Genomic DNA, 18,847 nt, shown 5'->3' on the forward strand with positions numbered 1-18,847 from the left:
ACTATACAAATACTTGAATGCTTTAGTGTCTGTGTTTTTATAAAGCATTCCCAAATAGTTTGTAATTGTCTCTTACATAGAAGTTATAGCGTCGTACAGAAGAAATTTTTAGAGCACCTATAGTTTTTCTCCAATTTCTCTACTGTGAGCTACAGAATTAACAAAACTTTTACTTAAAAAGGCATGTAAGCAACTCCCTCAAATGCTAATATAACTTCATGTGTGGACAGTGGAGTGCTTTTCTTCAGACTGAACAAATTTCGTCTACCAAACTCTCCGTTCTGAAATTTAATGTATTTAATTCACATTAGTTTACTAAGTTTTGGTGAATCGTTTTTGTTGCAACTAATTTGTACATTATAGATAAAGGTAAATGTTGCCTCTGAAATACCCAAGTTACATGCAGTTGTTTTGTAATCTAATTCTTAAATGTATTATATTTGATGAAGAAAAAGTAATTTTCAAGCAGTTGACGTTTTTTCCCCTTCATCAGCGCTTTATCCAGTATCTTGCATCCCGAAATACATTGTTCAATCTAAACAACTACCTGGACAAAAGTGCCATGCAGGGTAAGAATCTTTTTCTTTGTGAAAACTAAGTTGCAAACAGTAAAGTATTACTTTTTCAAGAGAAGGTTGGCAAAGCAATGAAATAAAACACCCCCTCCCCCCCCAAAAGAAAACCTACATAACAAAACAATTGATCTTTTTTTTTAATGTCTTAAATACATGCATTTTTCTAGCTCTGCATTAGTAGTGATTGTAAGTCACTGGTGTTTAACAGAAAATGACATTTCCATGAAAGGGGGCTTAATTTATATTATGCAGTGCAAAGGGATGACAGTAAGCAAAGGAAGCAGGGAAAATTATAGGATGGCTGAAAGTTACACAGGTGAGAGTTAGAAATGTGCTTACATGTCTTTTTAAAAAGGCATTTATAACTTAACACATGAGCACTGGAATAATCTTTTTCATTTGGCTGCATTCCACAATGGCGGGGCGGTAATATTAATTGTCAGGCTTCATAATATGGTCATTAGAACACGCTACTAGTGGTTAGTGAAAGCCTTTCATGCAGATCTCTGAAAGGTGTTAGAGGTAGTTTGTATGATGGCAAAAATATATATATTATTTAGTATTTTTTTGAGAGCATACTTTTTTACAGTAGCTGAAGTTCAGTAGTTCCCATCTTTAGTCTTCAGCATTTGACTGATTCTGTTTCCAGTGAGCTGTATACTATAAGAATAAAAGAGTGCCTCATGGTTGCCAACAGTAGCCTCTCCTACTGTTGTTAGGTGAGGCATTAACATAGTCCAGATAACTTCCTTGGAATTGTCATCACTTGGGAAGATGGTGGCTGCATTATGTCTCAAGGCTACTGCAAATAATCAAGAGAGAAATATGGAGGGAGACTTTAGGGGCTCTGCAAGTGAACATGGCGTTGTCTCCTTATACAAGTAGTGTGCAATGACACACATTACAGAATAGTACTGAAAAATGATTACAAAATAAATAGATATCCTTCCTCTTTGAAATGTCTAACTAGTAAACGTTTAATTTTCAGGTTATGATATGTCTACCTTCATTAGGCGATATAGCAAATACTTGAATGAAAAAGCACTTTCTTACAGACTTTTAGCAGTTGACTTCACCAAAATGAAAAGAGGGTAAGAAATACTCTCCTTTTGCTTTTCATTTCAGATATAAGAGGTTACTAGTAGCCATGTATATGCTTGCCATGAAACTGTAGTTAAATACAGGGTAATAATCATATCAAGGCATCATATGTTCTAGGTCACATGTACATTTATACATTTGGCATTTTACACATTGTAGGATAGATGGAGTGATGAGAACTATGAATACTGAAAAGCTTCTGAAAACCCTTCCAATTATTCAGAACCAGCTTGATGCGCTCCTTGATTTTGATGTAAGCACATTCTAAATTGTATTTCATTGTTAAAATATTTTATTTAATTGATATGGGAAGAAATTTATTGGTATTTTTCTCCCCACCAATACTTTTAATCTATCTCTTCACTTTCTACACAGGCAAATCCAAATGAATTAACCAATGGTGTAATAAATGCTGCCTTCATGCTTCTCTTTAAAGATTCCATTAGGCTTTTTGCAGCCTATAATGAAGGGATTATTAACCTATTAGGTATGTGGAACTGGTGTGTATATGTGTGCATATGTTCTTGAATCTTTGGGGGAGACCGTGAGGGAGAAGTAGAAATTTAAAAGCAAATTGTGTCTGTTTAATAGCCTAACAAATTAAGGGCCAAATCCTGCTTCTGTTGAAGTCAGTGGTAACTTTTATCATTACTGTCAGTGTCAGCAGGATTCGCTTTAAAGGCATTGATATACAGGCCTTATTATTTTTCAAGCTGAAATGTATATCTGAGTTATTCTTGCCTTAATTTCTATTTTAGAAATACCAGAAATGTGTTTTGAATGTTCCTTATAACCAGGTTATAAAAGAATTTATCCTATAAGTACACTTTAATTGGGGGAGGGGCTCTAAAGTAGGTTGGCCTGTGCTGGGTTTACTGGGCATACTTTTTTTTAAAAGGTTACTATTTATTTGCTGAATATACAGTGCACCCAGTGCACATTGTTGGGTTTCCTATGTCTTTGTTTTATCAACTTGAACAACTGGTGTTCATGGTCTTGTGTAGGTTGTAGAGTTCTACCTTGCTGAGTTCTTGGTTCACATATGTCAGACATGGCTTTTAAGTGGATTGTGCCTTCAAGAGTAACTAAGGGGAAAATTTTTGAGAATCTTACACAAAAAAGATAGTAAAGCAGTAAAAGAATGTATTTAATAATTTTTGGATTCAGCTTTCACTCTCCTCCATTAAATCTGCCAGTGTCATTAATTTTATTAATGCATTAAAATCTACAAGTTTCAGAGTATGAAAAATAAAACTCAGTACTCAAAAGGGTGCAAATGCTATTCCTGTTTGACAGGTTTACTCATAAGGATTCTGTACATTAATATTGACAAGTCGAAGTTGGATACATGTGAAAGTTGAGTTTTCATTTGAAATGCTTCCTTCAGATTCTATATCTCCATTTACAAACCACAAATGCATAGTATTGAGATGTTGATGTGTAGTTTAAAAATGCTTTAAAAATAGATACTAGTGGTGCATTTTTAATTTACTAAAGTCAGCTACTGCATTACTATTGTTTGAGTGCACCTCATAAACTGACTTTTTTTGCAAACATTTTTCTTCAAAATGAAGTCCTGCTTAGCTGACAAAGAATTTAAAAACAGATTAAACACTTTACATTCAGGCTGACTACAACTGTCCACCAAGTTATAACTTGCTGAAATCAACAAACTCATTGTAAATATGGAGATTATTATGAGTAGTCCCAAACACGTTACTCTTAAAAGTAACATGGCTTTCTATATTAGTTAATATCTCCTCTCCCTAAAATTATCTAAAGTTATTGTTTGCAGTGTTGTATCTTTTAAAATCTCTTGCATTAGTGTGAAAGTTTTCTTGTTCTGGAGTTTTTTGGGGGAGAGGGGTATTTTACAAATGTCCTTTTTTTCACTCTTCAGAAAAGTATTTTGATATGAAGAAGAACCAGTGCAAAGAAGGTTTGGATATTTACAAAAAGTTCCTAGCCAGAATGACCAAATTGTCAGAATTCCTCAAAGTAGCAGAGGTAAATAAATTTACATGCATTAAAAGGGTGTCATTTAGCTATCTGTACTGGTACAATAGTCCCATCACAAACAGTCTAATGTTTGTGTGATTTGCTGTGCAAAATAAAACTTCTGTAGGTTGCTGAATCTAAATGTCGCTTAAATGTTTTTTTTATATTGAGTGATATTTTTAAGGCACCTTTCTTTGCCTAACAATTACTAACAGTACAGTAAACCCTTTCTGTCTAAAATGCTACTAAGAATCTGCTTTTACACATTGATTAGTAGATGGAAATGACTGGGCTGGATGATATTTATAAATATTTACAAAGCATTCCTGTGATATTTCTGCTCAAAATAGAGCATAAATTCAAGCAAGCTGTGTTATTTCCAGCTCTCATAGTAAATCTCAGCATCTTTGCATGAAATAGTGCAAATAGAAATATCGTTTGAGCTTGTTTGACATGTATACTGAAATCCTAGCTTAGAACTTGTCTGTTAGAATTGGCATGAACAATGTACCAGTTCAGAAAGTTATTCATGTCCCTTTTGATACCTTAGCTTCTGTGTAACATTCAGACCCCACAGTTTCTTTTCATTGCCGCTGCATGTAGTAATGTACATTTTTTTTTCCCTTTTTTGTGAACCCAGCAAGTTGGAATTGATCAGGGTGACATTCCAGATCTTACTCAGGTCAGTGTACATTTCATATTAATTTAACCCAGTTCTTTTGTCCTTTGTGTTTTAATGGTTAATGTGTATCATATTCATCCTGAGAATATATTCTCTTCCATATATTTATATATGGAAATATACATGTTCACTTTTTCCATAGATTGTTATATGTACACAGTTCTTAAACAGTTCTGCAATTCTTTAAATAAGAGTTCTGTTTTAAAGCAGTGAAGTTTATCTGGTTTATAGGGATATTTTTACTAAAACAGAAGTTTTTCCTTTGAATCCTTTGTGAATCTGCCTCTCAAGTACACAGGCATATTGTGCCACGTCTTGGGGAAAACTCACCCCCATTCAAGCAACAGGTTTCATAGAAGTTACACAGCAGTACATACCTGTATCTTAAGCTTTGTTACTCAGCTATGGAAGCTTTTCCAAGGTCCACAAAGATAACAGTGTAGATCTACTGATATTTATATTGGCACCAGCCATATGTTCAGCACTGTAAGATATGCACACAAATGGGGGGAGGGATAGCTCAGTGGTTTGATCATTGGCCTGCTAAACCCAGGGTTGTGAGTTCAATCCTTGAGGGGGCCACTTAGGGATCTGAGTTAAAATCAGTACTTGGTCCTGCTAGTGAAGGCAGGGGGCTGGACTCGATGACCTTTTAAAAATCTGGGAACTGGGTCCTGCTTTAAGCAGGGGGTTGGACTAGATGACCTCCTGAGGTCCCTTCCAACCCTGATATTCTATGATTCTATGACAGTCCCTGCCCCCAAAAAACTTTAATGATGGGAGACACTGGGAAATCGGGTGGTGAGGATAATTTACAACGCAGAATAAACTAGGTTGATTCTAGGTGTCTTGATAAACTGTAGTAGGGACAGTACAGATGGAATCGATATGTATAATCAATTTAGAGGAACATTGACCATCCTTATAAGAACAGACCTTTTTATTTTATTATGGAAAGTGTTATTACAGCACCCAATTGTCTTTCTTTGTGCCATTCATTGTTCTGTACAGTATCCCTCCATCTGATCTTGTACTAATTTCTTTTACAAACTAAATAGCACTAGTCTCTGATCTATCTTTGTGAAAATTCCCCACCCCTATCAATGTTGTTAATATTCATTACCCTTTTTGGGGACTTTGCTATTTCTTTGTTATTTGTAATAAAGAGACCAAATATGAATACAGTCACCGAGATGAAGATATATAATCTAGAGGCATAATAGCATTATTTTCTGTATTACACTCTATTCACTTCTTAATACCCTACTATCTTAAGGAATGTCTTTGGCTTGTCATTACATGATCAGAACATATTTTCAGCAATACGCACAAATCCCTTTAATAAAGTTTAAGACTAAAAATCTATTGACTGAATTATTTGTTCCATGCAATACTTGTATCTTGTAATTGTCAACATTGAGTTTTCTTTGCCATCATTTGTTCCGTTAACTTGTTTTGTTAGGTTATTCTAATGTTCTTCAAAGTCTTCCCTAGTCTTGACTAACCCAAATAAATTGTCATAATCTAATTTTGTTCCCTTACCACTTTCCCCCTCCTCTAGATTAACTCCTTCAAAAAATGACGAGTAAAGTATTGGCCAAACTTAACCTTTAAAAAGGTCAGCTACTGTTAAATCATGTCTTTCGAGTATTTTTCTTAGTAGTTCACTTACTTTAGAACTCGCAGGTGACTACCATATAGTGCTAGTGATATATTGCAGTTTTCTTGTGTGCTTTAGCACCTCATCTGATACCTGTGTCTCTGACCCTTCATTCCCTAGTGAATTCATGGATTCTCTAATAGATTTGCATGGTACATTTTATTGAGTCATTTTTAGCTATTTGTTTAAATTTTCTTTTAAGATTTGTTAGGACCAGACTTTCAAAACATAGCCTCCATTTTTTAGATCACTTAAATCCTTCATTTGCGGGTATTGTTAGTTATGTTTAAGTAATCTAAATTACTTGTACCAAGAAAAATGATCTAGTTAGGCTGAAATGAAAATTTGGCCCTTAATCTACATATTACCCACTGAAGTTCTGCTCTACCACTTTTTGATATTTTGTGTCTTTGTCTCCAACTCTTATACTTGCTGTTTGACCATGTTGTTCTTACTCTTTCTTATTCTGAGATAGGCACACATGGGTATTTTTTCCAAGCAATGTCCATAAGGAACTTTTAACCATTTATATTTTGGAAGCTGAACTCACCCATTATTACTAGTAAATCTTATTGCCTCCCTGATCTGCAATAACATTCCAATTTTATCATAATTTATCTGTTCAGGAGGCAGGAATCCTACCCCCATATGTTCTGTGTTGTGGTCACCTCTACTCATAATTTTCTTTTGATAATCTAAATGGAATATTTTAGGTATTGGCTCTCCCTTACTCCCCCCACCCCCCATCTCTACACCTTTCACTTTTGCTAAGACACCACTTTGGCAGAAAATAGAGTATTCTTTTCCAGTATATTTTGGAAATGCCAAATGTCTTGGTTTTCTCCCAGTACCAGATATTCCAACTCTCACATTTTGCTTTAGGCTGCTTCCACAGGTATATTGTAGATTTTAATTTGTAATGGATGTACTCCTCTCTCTTTGCTGAAACTTAAGGATTGCTATTCCTTCTCCTCCCCCCCCCGCCCCAGTGTACCCAGAATTGTCTTAGTCCTACCGTGAGACAGTTTCATATGTGCATCTGTTGTCCCAAAGAGAATAGTTCAATCTGTGTGTTCCTCAGCATTTGCCTGCTTTTCCAAAACTTAATTTTAACCAATTGTATGTTCGTTGTCAGTGTGTCCTTATTTAGGACAAAGCCATAGCAGAAAGGATACTTTTAACCTTGCTACCATTCCAGCAAGGCTTTTTTCCATGATTGTATTGTACATTCTACCAGATTTTCAATATTACTTTTTTGCTGAGTTAACCTTAGCTGTCTTGTATCAAAATGATCCATCACTGTAGGTGATTCCTTTTAAAAGACTATCATAATGACTTGTGATATCAAATAGTCTAACACCTTGTAGGTATTTGCACCTACGTATGTTTCTGATGCTCGAATCCCCTACCACCACTATGTATGTTTAGCATGTCTGGTAAACTTCCAGAGGGACATATGTAGGGGGTGTGAGTTTCATCTGTTTTTCTTAGAAGGGCCTCTTCTAATGGGGCGGGGAGAGGATTTTTTGAGGGGGAGGAGGGACACTATACAGCTACTAATTTCTGTTTAGAACCTGCATCAGATACTAACATGGTATGGGGTCAAAAGAGAACAGCAGAACACCTACCAGTAAACAGGCAGAAGGGAAACCAAACAAAGCAGTTACAAGACTTTCTTTACAAAATATTTCTATTCAAACCCTGTCCTGTAGGTAAACCTGTCTTTAAAATCATGTTCAGGCAACATGAGTAAAACCTGTATTAACGCTCTTTTAGAAATCTGGATTTCTTGAAATAGTTTTTCTCTTTGCCTGGTCTATGTGGACCAACAGACAGAACGTGTTTTTATCTTCTGTACCAGTCTAGACACTTGTTGGTTCCTCTCAACGATTTATTGGTATGTACTTCATAGGCAGCTGTAGAAGTGGCGATCAGATCTCTAGAGACCAAAGATGAGGACATGTAACTGGCCAAGAAGCTCCCATTTCTGGACTTGCTCTCTTTGTGAGAGTCCATGTCTATTATAATCCAGTCAATTTATGGAGCCGTGGCTGTGCTGACAGAGTCTTACCTGTAAAACAGTGGAGAGAAAATTCTCCCTCCAAAGCCAGACTAGCAGCCCTGCCCTTAAAGGCAGGTTTATTTTCAAGGAGGTGTTGAAAAAGGCTAGGATCATCTGAAACATTGTTAAAGGTGTTAATCTGTGGATCAATCAGTGTTGAGGAGAAATTTCAATTGAGTTAAACTAACTTGAATGAAAAAAGGCACCAATTTTTGCCTATGTAGACAAGGCTTTTAATTAGTGGCTGGCTACTTTTTCTTACATCTTACTTCGAACTAAATCAGCACTGGGTTTTGATGTGGTTTATTCTTCTACTTTATTAGCTGCTTGCTTCTGTTCATCCATTTGTCAGTAGTTCAGATGCCTCATTCACTCAATCTTAAGCACTTCAGAGAGAGATTAAAGTTTCCAGATATAGAAAGACTTTGTAAATTTATTTGTGCTATTTTAAACACATTTACTGATGTCTACTGTTGAGCTATTTCACTTTTTAAAAAAATTTGTAGTATGGCATTTTAAAACCTAGCTTTTTGCTAGAGATAGTGGAATGCTGGAGAAGTCTGCTTAAAAAAAAATTAAGAACATTTCATGTATAACACTTCTGTCCTGACTGAAAACTATCACCTTATGGTCAGTTTTAATGTCTAGATTATAAGAACTGCTGGTATCATGTGTTGATTTAGTTCACAGATGGATCTGAGAAAAGAGGGAGGGAATGTTAACTTGCCATAAAGATATGAGTGGTAAAGGAATAGCAATTAATATTCTATGTTAGTGTGAGTGCAGTAAAACTGTTTTGTTGCTTCCAATAAAGTGGTTATGTGGATCATACTTCAGTTTCTAAAAGGTAGTTCCCCGTTGTACTGAGATACACTGGGGGCTTTTGGTTGTAAGGATTTATCATCTGATTTAAATTTGTTTATGGATTTCAGACAAATGAAAGTATATCCTGCCTTTTTTTGCTACTGTAGCTAGAGAATTAACACTTTCTGTAAGCACTCTCACAGTTTTGGGGCATGCTAATTAGAGCTGAGTATAATTAACTGACCTGCCTTGTTACTAAAGTGCTTAGCACAGCTAATGCTGTTGCCAGAAAATTCCAATCTTTGCTTCTATACATGTGCCCAATTTGGTGGAACTTCTGTTTCGTAACCCAGCATTTAGTGATCATGTTTGCCTATTTTGATTGAAAAGGGGATATTGCCAAAAAATGAATCTTGCGAATCGAATTCAAGTGTATGATCTAAAAAGAAATGCATAATTGTTTAGTTGGTGGATGGGGGAATTAATCTGTACACAAGATGATAATGCATTGTTATCAAGCAGATGTTTTATGAGAACTTTAACTTTAGGCACCCAGCAGCTTGCTTGAAGCATTGGAACAGCATTTGGCTTCTCTAGAGGGGAAAAAAACAAAAGAAGTCTCAGCTGCTAGCAGGTAAGCATCAAGTGGATCACAAAGGTGTCTTACATTTTAATTCTCTTTGTACTGAGGTATTTTGAGTATCGGTAAGTTTGAGGTCTTCCTTGAGATACTCGCACCCTCCTAAAAGTAAGTGGAAAGAAACAATTTGTTTTCCTTTTCTAGTAAGTGTGGAAAGCATAGACTAAAGCTTTATTAATAGTGTTGCTCTGTTAGTAGAGGCTATCACTTGAATGTACATTAAATGTTCTTATTTAGTGACAAAAACACATAACTTCACCTACATGCTTATCTTTGTGTGCCCAAACTCCTTGTTAAACTGTGCGTTTTAACTAGGGTTACCATATTTCAATACTGAAAAAAAGAGGACGCTCCACGGGGCGCTGACCCCGCCCCTTCCCTGCCCCGGCCCTGCCCCAACTCCGCCCCCTCCCCTGAGCACCCCGCATTCCCCCTCCGCCCCCTGGGCTCCGGCTGCTGCTGGGCTGGGGAAGTTGCTTCGGCCCCCACTGCGGTAGAGAGCGGCGGGAGCCGGGAAAGTTGGAGCCCAGGGAGGAGGCGGCTGCGCGCTCGGATGCCGCCCGCCCCCTCTGTGCCCCTGCAGATCGGGGGGGGGGTTTAGTTTTGCTGCAGCCACTCCACTTGGGGTCCCCCGAGCGTATTTTGCCTGAGTGCGAGTGGCTGCAGCAAAACTAACAACTCCCCCGATCTGCGGGGGCACAGAGGTGGCGGGCGGCATCCGAGTGCGTCGCCGCCTCCTCCCCGGGCTCTGGCTGCTGCTGCGCTGGGGAAGTTGCTTCGGCCCCGGCGCGCGGTGGAGAGCGGCGGGAGCCGGGAAACTTGGAGCCCAGGGAGGAGGCGGTCCCCTTACCATGCCTCCCTATTTTCCCGGACATGTTTGGCTTTTTGGAAATTCCTCCCGGATGGGGATTTGAGGACCAAAAAGCCGGACATGTCCGGGAAAATCCGGACGTATGGTAACCCTAGTTTTAACATACAAGTGTAGTAGCAAAGTGCTGAGCTGAGGCCACATGTAGTAGCTTTCCTCAAAATATTTTTACCTTATCTGTTAAAGTAGTGTGACAAGTCATGAGAATTTAACTGGCTTTTAAAATACACACATGCCTTCAATGCTTACTATCTGGTGTGTATATCGCTGAATACAAGTTCTTCTAAAGACGTATCAGTTGTGTTAATTAACCTTATTGTGTAAATTCCTTAACCCCAAAATATGGATTACCCTACCACCTTTATTTATTTATTTTGCTCTCTTGTGGCATTGTTGTTGCTTAAAATAGTTTAGAAGCTTCTAAGAACTTGTCACTTCCCTTATGCTTGATACTGAAAATTTCTTCAGAGAAACTTATGGTGAGTGGTGAAATATTTCTTAGTATCCTAAGGAGTTCCATGTAGGATTTTGTTTAGAAACCTAATATTAGGGGGATTAGATTTTTTTTTTCCAGTTAAAAAACTTTATTTTTTATTTGAATATTCCTCCTCAATGTTTGCAGCAGAAACCCTGTAGAATTGTCTTAATGTGCAGAATCATAAACTGAAGCAGATTGTTTTAATTGTTCATGATGAATGAAGAACAGAAATAAATGTATTAAAATACAGATAATGACTACTAAATTAGATTTGTAAAGATTTTTAATTTCAGTAGTCTCTAAGGGGTTATAAACACAGGTAAGGACTCTTTTCTTCTTTGATCTGTAACATCTCTTAATTCTATTTTTTCTTCCCTTCTTTCTCTTGAATTTGGAGAGAACAGGAATCAATATTTCCTGAGCTCTAGTCCAAATTCTGCCATTGACTTGCTCCATAGCCTTGAGCAAGTTACTTTGCAACGTGCAAAATCAGCAATTGTGACTACCTAATATTTGTACAGTGCTAAGTGTTAAGTAATATTTATTCATGACATCACAATCATTGTCCTTCTGCCTGAGTATTGGATAAGACTTCCTCAGGACCTGGCAATACTCCTCCTATACAGAATCCCTTGTGATAATTAAGAAATAAAAGGACCCCATCATGGGATGCACTTCCCAGACCAAGCAGCAAGCTATTAGACTTGTAAATTAAAGCTAGACCCAATCTGTTGAAGATATTAGCACTTTTGGCCTGTCACCAACTTCACTTTTGTAAAAGTTGTATTGATTTTTAAATAGAGATTTAATGAGTTGCAGAAGGTGTAAGAGATGCAGAGTTGGGAATGTGTTTATGGAAATTATCTCCTCTCCCACTGTTGTGGGAGTGCAGGAAAATAGTAATCTTTAAAGGCAAATTTCTCTTGTCAGATGTATGTGGACCATTCTCACTACTGCCTGTTCATCCTTGCACACAGGCAGGGTAACTGATGTTACTTCAGATCCTCCTGTGCCTCCTATGTCGATAGGCTATCCCTCAGCCGGCGCCGCTTCCCGCAGCCCCCATTGGCCTGGGACGGCAAACCGCGGCCAGTGGAGCCGCGATTGGCTGAACCTGTAGATGCAGCAAGTAAACAAACCGTCCCGCCAGGGGGCTTACCTCTGGCGGTCCGCGTGCCAAAGGTTGCCAATCCTTGGGCTATGTGAACGTGTTTCCATGTCCTGCAGTCTCACAGCATGTGGTAGACTTCAACCAGTAGGTAAATCCAGACCCAGCTATGGGACTAAATTTGTGTTCTGGGATCTGATTGATTGTCAAATGCAAAATTTGCTTCTTACTTCCACCTTGCCCGAATGCACCTAGTATAGCTTCCTAATTGTGATTCACATTATCTGAACTCAAAAGCTAGACACCATGGTTACACTTGCTCAGATAGCATGATAATGATCAAGAGCATGGTATACAAACTTAGAATCATAGTCATGCTGGAAATTGAAGAGCACGGTCATTAGTTTTTAAGATTGTTCATGACATGTTATTCCAAAACTATTGCTTATTACACATGGGTTAAAAATGCAAATCCTCTGCTGGACACAGTTTCAGGTCCTATTTAGTTACCAAGAAGTTGCAGCTTTCTGTAACAGATAGTGCTTGCATATGATCACATGATATTTTTGGTATGCTAACCAAATTCTATTGTGCTAATCGCCTGTAACCAGCCTTCATAGGACAGCCACTAATCAGGAATACCATGTTGCTTTTGCTGCACTGATAAGTAAGCCATGCTTGCCACATATATGGCAGAACAATCATGCTAATAGAATTCTGAATGGCTAACTACCTCCCCACCTTAAAATGGGGCATGTTATGATGTTTCACACCACTGTCCCCATTTGGCTCCTTACCAAGCTGTGCTTTTTGGATGGGATGATGGCAAGTCCATTTATTCTTCCTACTGAAAGATGCGTTGTCACTTGAACGATGAGGTGAGGAAGAGATGGGTATAGTTTTAGTTCCTTCACCAAAAGATACAACAATATGTACCATCAGTGTTTGTGATAGTTGGACAAAACACCCTTTTTTGGCAAACCCCTTTTTTGAGAGAGGAAGTCAACACAGATGTGCATATTTTGCAGAAATCCACAGTTCTGCATTGCAGCAGAGTCATCGCTTGAGCCTCTTACCTCAGATTTTCACAAGTAGCTGGGAGGATTTGGCTCTACAGCATCAAGTGTGTGTGGGTGCATGCAAGCTAGATAGATCCTTACAGATTTAAAAGTGCTGTTTCCCATGTCAATATAAAATACTAACACATACCTGTTTATGTATGCCATTTGGAATTTTGTTCCACTTATTTAAAGTATCATATTTACAGCAGGTACATAAATTGTGTGGCAAAATCACAAACATCTATATGAAATTCTGTACTTGATTATTGATCTGATATCTCTTCAGCTGAAACTATAGAAAAATATAATTAATTCTACACTTGTCCCCTTCTCTACCCTTGCCCCAAAATGTACAGTATTATGCGTTTGCTGTTTTTCCTCACCAAACGGTGATTGTATTTAGTGCTGAGTCCAGAGACACATAGGATACTATCTATGAAGCACTTCTTGCCTTTTGGATGCAAATTAAAGGTCACAATTTAAAAAATCATTCTCTTGATGAAACTTTATTTTAGAGCGAGCACCCTATCCAGTGCTGTTTCCACACTTGCCAACACAGGAATGTCATTTAGCAAAATGGATGAGAAAGAGAAACAGCAAGCTTTGGAGGAAGAACAAGCTAGACTGCAAGCACTTAAGGTATCTATCTTTTAAGGATTGGTGTTCCAGGACCCGATGCTTACATATTTTGTGTGTGTGGAATCCTGGCCCCATTGAAGTCAATGGAAAAACTTCCACTGACTTCAGTGGGACCAGGATTTCCCCTAAATATGCAAGCGTGGTGGCTTCCAGTAAATGGTGGCTCTTATCGTGATTGCATAACTTGATAACTAAAATCTGAACACTTTATTCACCTATACTTCTAAAATAGATTGGGTACACATTTTGTCAGAATACATGTTGTCCACATAGGTTTTTATATTTAGGATGATTTAGCAAGTATAGCTCTAGGAAACAGATTTCTGTCCCCATAAGCTAGAATCCTGGAGCAACAGCCATATTGCTACTCATACTGTTCCAGTGTGGACAGGACAATAGTTGACTCCCGTCCATGGAAATATAGAAAGGAGAAGGTGCTGCAAGATTAACTCTGTTTATTTTTCAATCCCAGGGCACATCTATGTCCTTTTTAAATTACAGTTTTGACAAACTATAGTGGCCTGTCTCAGGAAAATGAGTTCTTTCTTTCTTTCTTCTCTGTTACTTGCTCAGAGGCCCCCATGGCAGCATCCCACTATTGTTGGAGAACTGGACATTAGTCCTTCAAAATCCTATTTTTGTAGCAGCTCTCTCTGGGGAATGTGGTGTAGTATAGAGAGACATAGATAGTATAGACATATGGTTGGTGAGATGAAGTGAGCTAGGCAGTTGATGAATATCTTTGGGGCATTTCTGTCTTGTTAATTAACCGGCGGGGGGGGGGCAAAAAAGGAGCACTTCTTTGTGCTTGGAATTTGCCATCAAGTTTGGTAGGACTTATGGGCTGGTTTGCTATATTAGAAATCTAGGCTTGGTTGCTGGCTGACTGGTCTACATTTCCCTTTATATGGGAGAAGGGGGCAGGTTAAATTATTGATATGGAGCAGAGATCTTAATTAAATGCAAAAATAAAATTTTGCTGGCAGTTGCCTTTTAGAATGAACAGCTCTCCTAGTACTATCAACATGTTTTTGTTTTTTTCTTCAAATAACTCACAATTATTTTTCAAAATGCCCATTGACATGCATAGAAAAAGAGATTCCATTTACTTAAATGGTATTTCAGAAACATGCATCCAAGCAGAGCTGTTGTCAGGAAAAGGAAGGAGGGGTAGACTCCATGAAGTCTGCTAGGAACTTCGAACGCTGTCAAATTTAACAGTGATGGACAGAAGTATAAAAACCTAAAGTAGATAGTCATCAGAAATGTGTCTAGTACAAACAAGTTTTTGGAGATGTGTATTCATAATCAGTTTGTCTCCACCCTATACAGGATAGGTTATAAAGATACACCTCTATCTAGTGTTAGCTACCTGCTGGGTCTGGACCATAATATTTATGTAATTTTGGAATGTTCCAGAGGTCAGGAACCTCCTTGCAGGAGAAGTTAGTTCCTTTTACTTAGCAAATGTTTGTAATCTAAACACTGTAAAGCGTATGCCTATCCTACAGTGATAGGTGCTATATAAATGTATGCCACAGTAGACAATAAGCATGTACTATGGGACCAACAGCATGAGCCAAGTATGGTGTGCTAGCTTCAAAACTAAACATCCTGGCATTTGTTTTTTTGTCAGATTCTGGATGTTTCAACATAATTTTGAGGTTGTTTTAATAGAAACATTTCCACTTTTCCCTTAACATTTCAGCTAGCTATATTTCAGTTTCTTGGGCATCCCAAAAGAATATGTGATTGGTGTTAATCAGGCCTTTATGATTGGTGTTAATCAAGCCTTTATTACTAAAAATCCTTCTTGAAAAATAGTACTTTTGAAGATGGAATAGCTAGTACAGTTAAATTTAAATTAATTAGTTTGTCTCTCTTAATTTATCTTTCAGGAGCAGCGGTTAAAAGAGATTTCTGTGGTATCAAATTCCACTTCTACATCAGCATCTCCAAGCACCTTATCAGGGAAAAGTGTGAATACCACTACAGCTGTTGACCTCTTCGCAGCACCAGCACCTACAACCAGTAGGTGAGGGACGCTTTCTTCCCTAAGCAAGTATAAAACACTGCCTTGGCCAAGTGCCTGAAAAATGGAAAGGCATAGATAAACTTTACAGAATATATTTCTCAAGAGTCAGAAGAATCTTATGGCGGACTGAGATTTTCTTGATATTAGATTAGATACCAAACTTAAATGCTTCACTTGAGAGTGGGGGGAGGGGGGGAGGGGGAAGAGACAGACAGTTGTGTCCTGTAGCACCATTCTTGGCCTTCACTATGACTTCCAGAAAAGTAAACTTGGAAACATATGTATTAGCTCTGTAATTCTAATAGTCCAGTAAAATGAAATTGAATCTTGGAGGCTGTAGCAAACAAAAATATTTTGTGCAAACCACATACTTCAAAAATTGCATTAAATGCATATTGGATATATTTTTAGCTGTTGGTATTTCTAGGAGTTGGGACGTGTGTGCAGACACTTAAAACAAAAAACAAACTCCATTCTTGCTTAATCTGCTCAGGAAATTTAAATCGGATAACAGACCAAATGCTGCTTAATAATTAACTTGTGTAGCTCATATTTTTTCTCTCTATTTTCAGCATGCCTAACCTTTCCAGTGATCTCTTTGATCTTCAACCTGCATTTGTTCCAACTGTACAGAGTACTCCAGCTATAGCAACATCAGCAAGCAATGCGTGGGGGGGAGGTAAGTTACTATTGTGGTTTAACAGAATAGATAATATTCTTAGCATCTGGGAATTCATCAGTTATCGTTGTCTGACTAAAACAAAAACTCATATTTAAGGATTAAGTTGTATGTTCAGTTAACTGCCAGAAATCCAAATATTACTACTTACCTTGATAAGAGATGAGACTGGTCATCTTAGAGTTGACATTAAATTTAAATGCATTAAAGAGCATTGCATTCTGTATTTTAGAGAAATTACACGTTATTCTGTTATGGCAGAAAACAAATTTGGAGCACAGTTAACAAACTCCTGTTTAAATTTGCAAACTTAAAAAAAAATAGTTTATTTCTCTGACAAGAAATATGTGAAATCTAGAGTTGGTTTTATTCTTTTACTGCAAACAATGGACTTGAGGAGCATTCTTCTAGTTCTAGTAGATCCATAGTAAAGCTATGGAATTAAAATTTAGATGACTGTTTTAGTGATAATCTGTGAAGTAGAGTAGATTACAGCTTGCTCCACTGCAGCTACAGCAATTGGCTTTGCAATTCATCGTAAACCAAGCAAATTTAACTGGAAAAACACAGGGCCAAATTCTGTCCTTCCATATGGACATGCATCTCTCATTAACTTCAGTTACTTCAACTTGCACATGCACAACTGCCATTGAATTACCTGAGGGAAGAACTTGTTAACTAACAAGGTGCAGTTTTTATAAACACTTAAATAAGGAAATGTTGCCACGGCTAAAACTGGTAGTATGTTAGTCAGTGGAGCTGTGAATGATCCCAGTGCCATTTGCTAAGCTTGGAGGCCCAGGAATGTGTCTCCATAGGTAATGCCTTCCGGGAATTCAATTCACAGGTGAGTAAATGTCCCTTTTTTTTTTAGAATGATGATGTGAAAAACATCAGAATTAAATATTGTCCCTTGAGGCAAGGAAACTGGTATGAGTTTCAGTAAAACCGTCTGAGTTGGGCAGAACACCATGTGGGAAAACGTATAGCTAGAAATTAATTTCAAATAAGTTTGCTTAACCCTAGTTCTGGGAAACTTTCATATTGTGATGTTCACAATCTCTGTGCTTCTCTGTGTGCTATTTGAACTCTAGATTCTCTTCTTTCCTTTTTTTATTACTTACTGCTATATCTGAAAGGTCCTTTCTCGTCCTCAAATGGTTGTGTTGGTTCTCCATCCCATCTGGACATCTTTGACATGAAGCCAGTTGAAGAAGCTGTAAAATCTACTATCCCTTTCGTCTCTTCCACCTTTACCTCCAAACAAACAGTGGAACAGTTTAGTGGTAAAACATCCTCTAATTTCTTTCCAAATGGAGACAATAGTAAAAGCAAACTGGGTTGCGTAACTCTTTGTATGTTTCTAATCCCTTCTAATATTAAAAATAAGCGCGATTCATTTTTTTTAATCGCTTGACAGCCCAATCGTGCAATTAATCGCACTGTTAAATAATAATAGAATACCATTTATTTAAATATTTTTGGATGTTTTCTACGTTTTCAAATATATTGATTTCAGTTACAACACAGAATACAAAGTGTACAATACTCACTTTATATTTTTTGATTACAAGTATTTGCTCTGTAAGAAAAGAAATAGTATTTTCAGTTCACCTAATAAAAGTACTGTAGTGCAATATCTTTATCATGAAAGTTGAACCTACAAATGTAGAATTTTATGTACAAAAAAAATGCATTCAAAAATAAAAGTGTAAACTTTTAGAGTCTTCAAGTCCTCAGTCCTACTTCTTGTTCAGCCAATTGCTCAGACAGACAAGTTTGTTTACATTTGCAGGAGATAATGCTGTCTGCTTCTTGTTTACAATGTCACCTGAAAGTGAGAACAGTCAGTCTCATGGCACTATCATAGCCAGTGTTGCAAGATATTTATGTGCCAGATGCGCTAAAGATTCATATGTCCCTTCATGCTTCAACCACCATTCCGGGAGACATGCGTCCATGCTCAATAACAATCCAAAGCAGTGCGGACCGACACATGTTCATTTTCATGATCTGAGTCCGATGCCACCAGCAGAAGGTTGATTTTCTTTTTTGGCGCTTCGGGTTCTGTAGTTTGCGCATCATAGTATTGCTCTTTTAAGACTTCTGAAAGCATGCTCCACACCTCATCCCTCTCAGATTTTGGAAGGCACTTCAGATTCTTAAATCTTGGGTCGAGGGCTGTAGCTGTCTTTAGAAATCTCACGTTGGTATCTTCTTTGTGTTTTGTGAAATCTGCAGTGAAAGTGTTCTTAAAATGAACAACATGTGCTGGGTCATCATCCGAGACTGCTATAACATGAAATATATGGAAGAATGTAGGTAAAATAGAGCAGGGGACATACAATTCTCCCCCAGGAGTTCAGTCACAAATTTAATTAACACATTTTTTTTTTAACAAGCATCATCAGCATGGAAGCATGTCCTCTGGAATGATGGTCGAAGCATGAAGGAGCA

At 37.7% G+C, this 18,847-nt stretch overlaps 1 protein-coding gene across 4 annotated transcripts in view; it reads left to right on the forward strand.

Moving 5' to 3' along the window:
- Positions 1 to 18,847, forward strand: part of LOC112108501 (phosphatidylinositol-binding clathrin assembly protein-like) — a 53,957-nt gene that overhangs the window by 19,683 nt on the left and 15,427 nt on the right. For 2 of the 4 annotated variants that reach the window (XM_024202656.3, XM_024202665.3), the window contains exons 3-13: positions 494 to 569; positions 1,564 to 1,666; positions 1,836 to 1,929; positions 2,052 to 2,163; positions 3,577 to 3,683; positions 4,315 to 4,356; positions 9,431 to 9,516; positions 13,553 to 13,676; positions 15,575 to 15,711; positions 16,284 to 16,390; positions 17,530 to 17,676. In XM_024202656.3, the coding sequence (XP_024058424.1) occupies positions 494 to 569; positions 1,564 to 1,666; positions 1,836 to 1,929; positions 2,052 to 2,163; positions 3,577 to 3,683; positions 4,315 to 4,356; positions 9,431 to 9,516; positions 13,553 to 13,676; positions 15,575 to 15,711; positions 16,284 to 16,390; positions 17,530 to 17,676 (1,135 nt within the window). The remainder of the gene's footprint in view (positions 1 to 493; positions 570 to 1,563; positions 1,667 to 1,835; positions 1,930 to 2,051; positions 2,164 to 3,576; positions 3,684 to 4,314; positions 4,357 to 9,430; positions 9,517 to 13,552; positions 13,677 to 15,574; positions 15,712 to 16,283; positions 16,391 to 17,529; positions 17,677 to 18,847) is intronic. The other 2 variants (XM_024202676.3, XM_024202686.3) reach the window with 1 other exon arrangement.

The sequence above is a fragment of the Terrapene carolina genome, unplaced genomic scaffold (genome assembly GCF_002925995.2).
Source record: "Terrapene carolina triunguis isolate 2854851 unplaced genomic scaffold, T_m_triunguis-2.0 Scaffold131, whole genome shotgun sequence".
In the NCBI taxonomy this organism is placed as follows: Eukaryota; Metazoa; Chordata; order Testudines; family Emydidae; genus Terrapene; species Terrapene triunguis.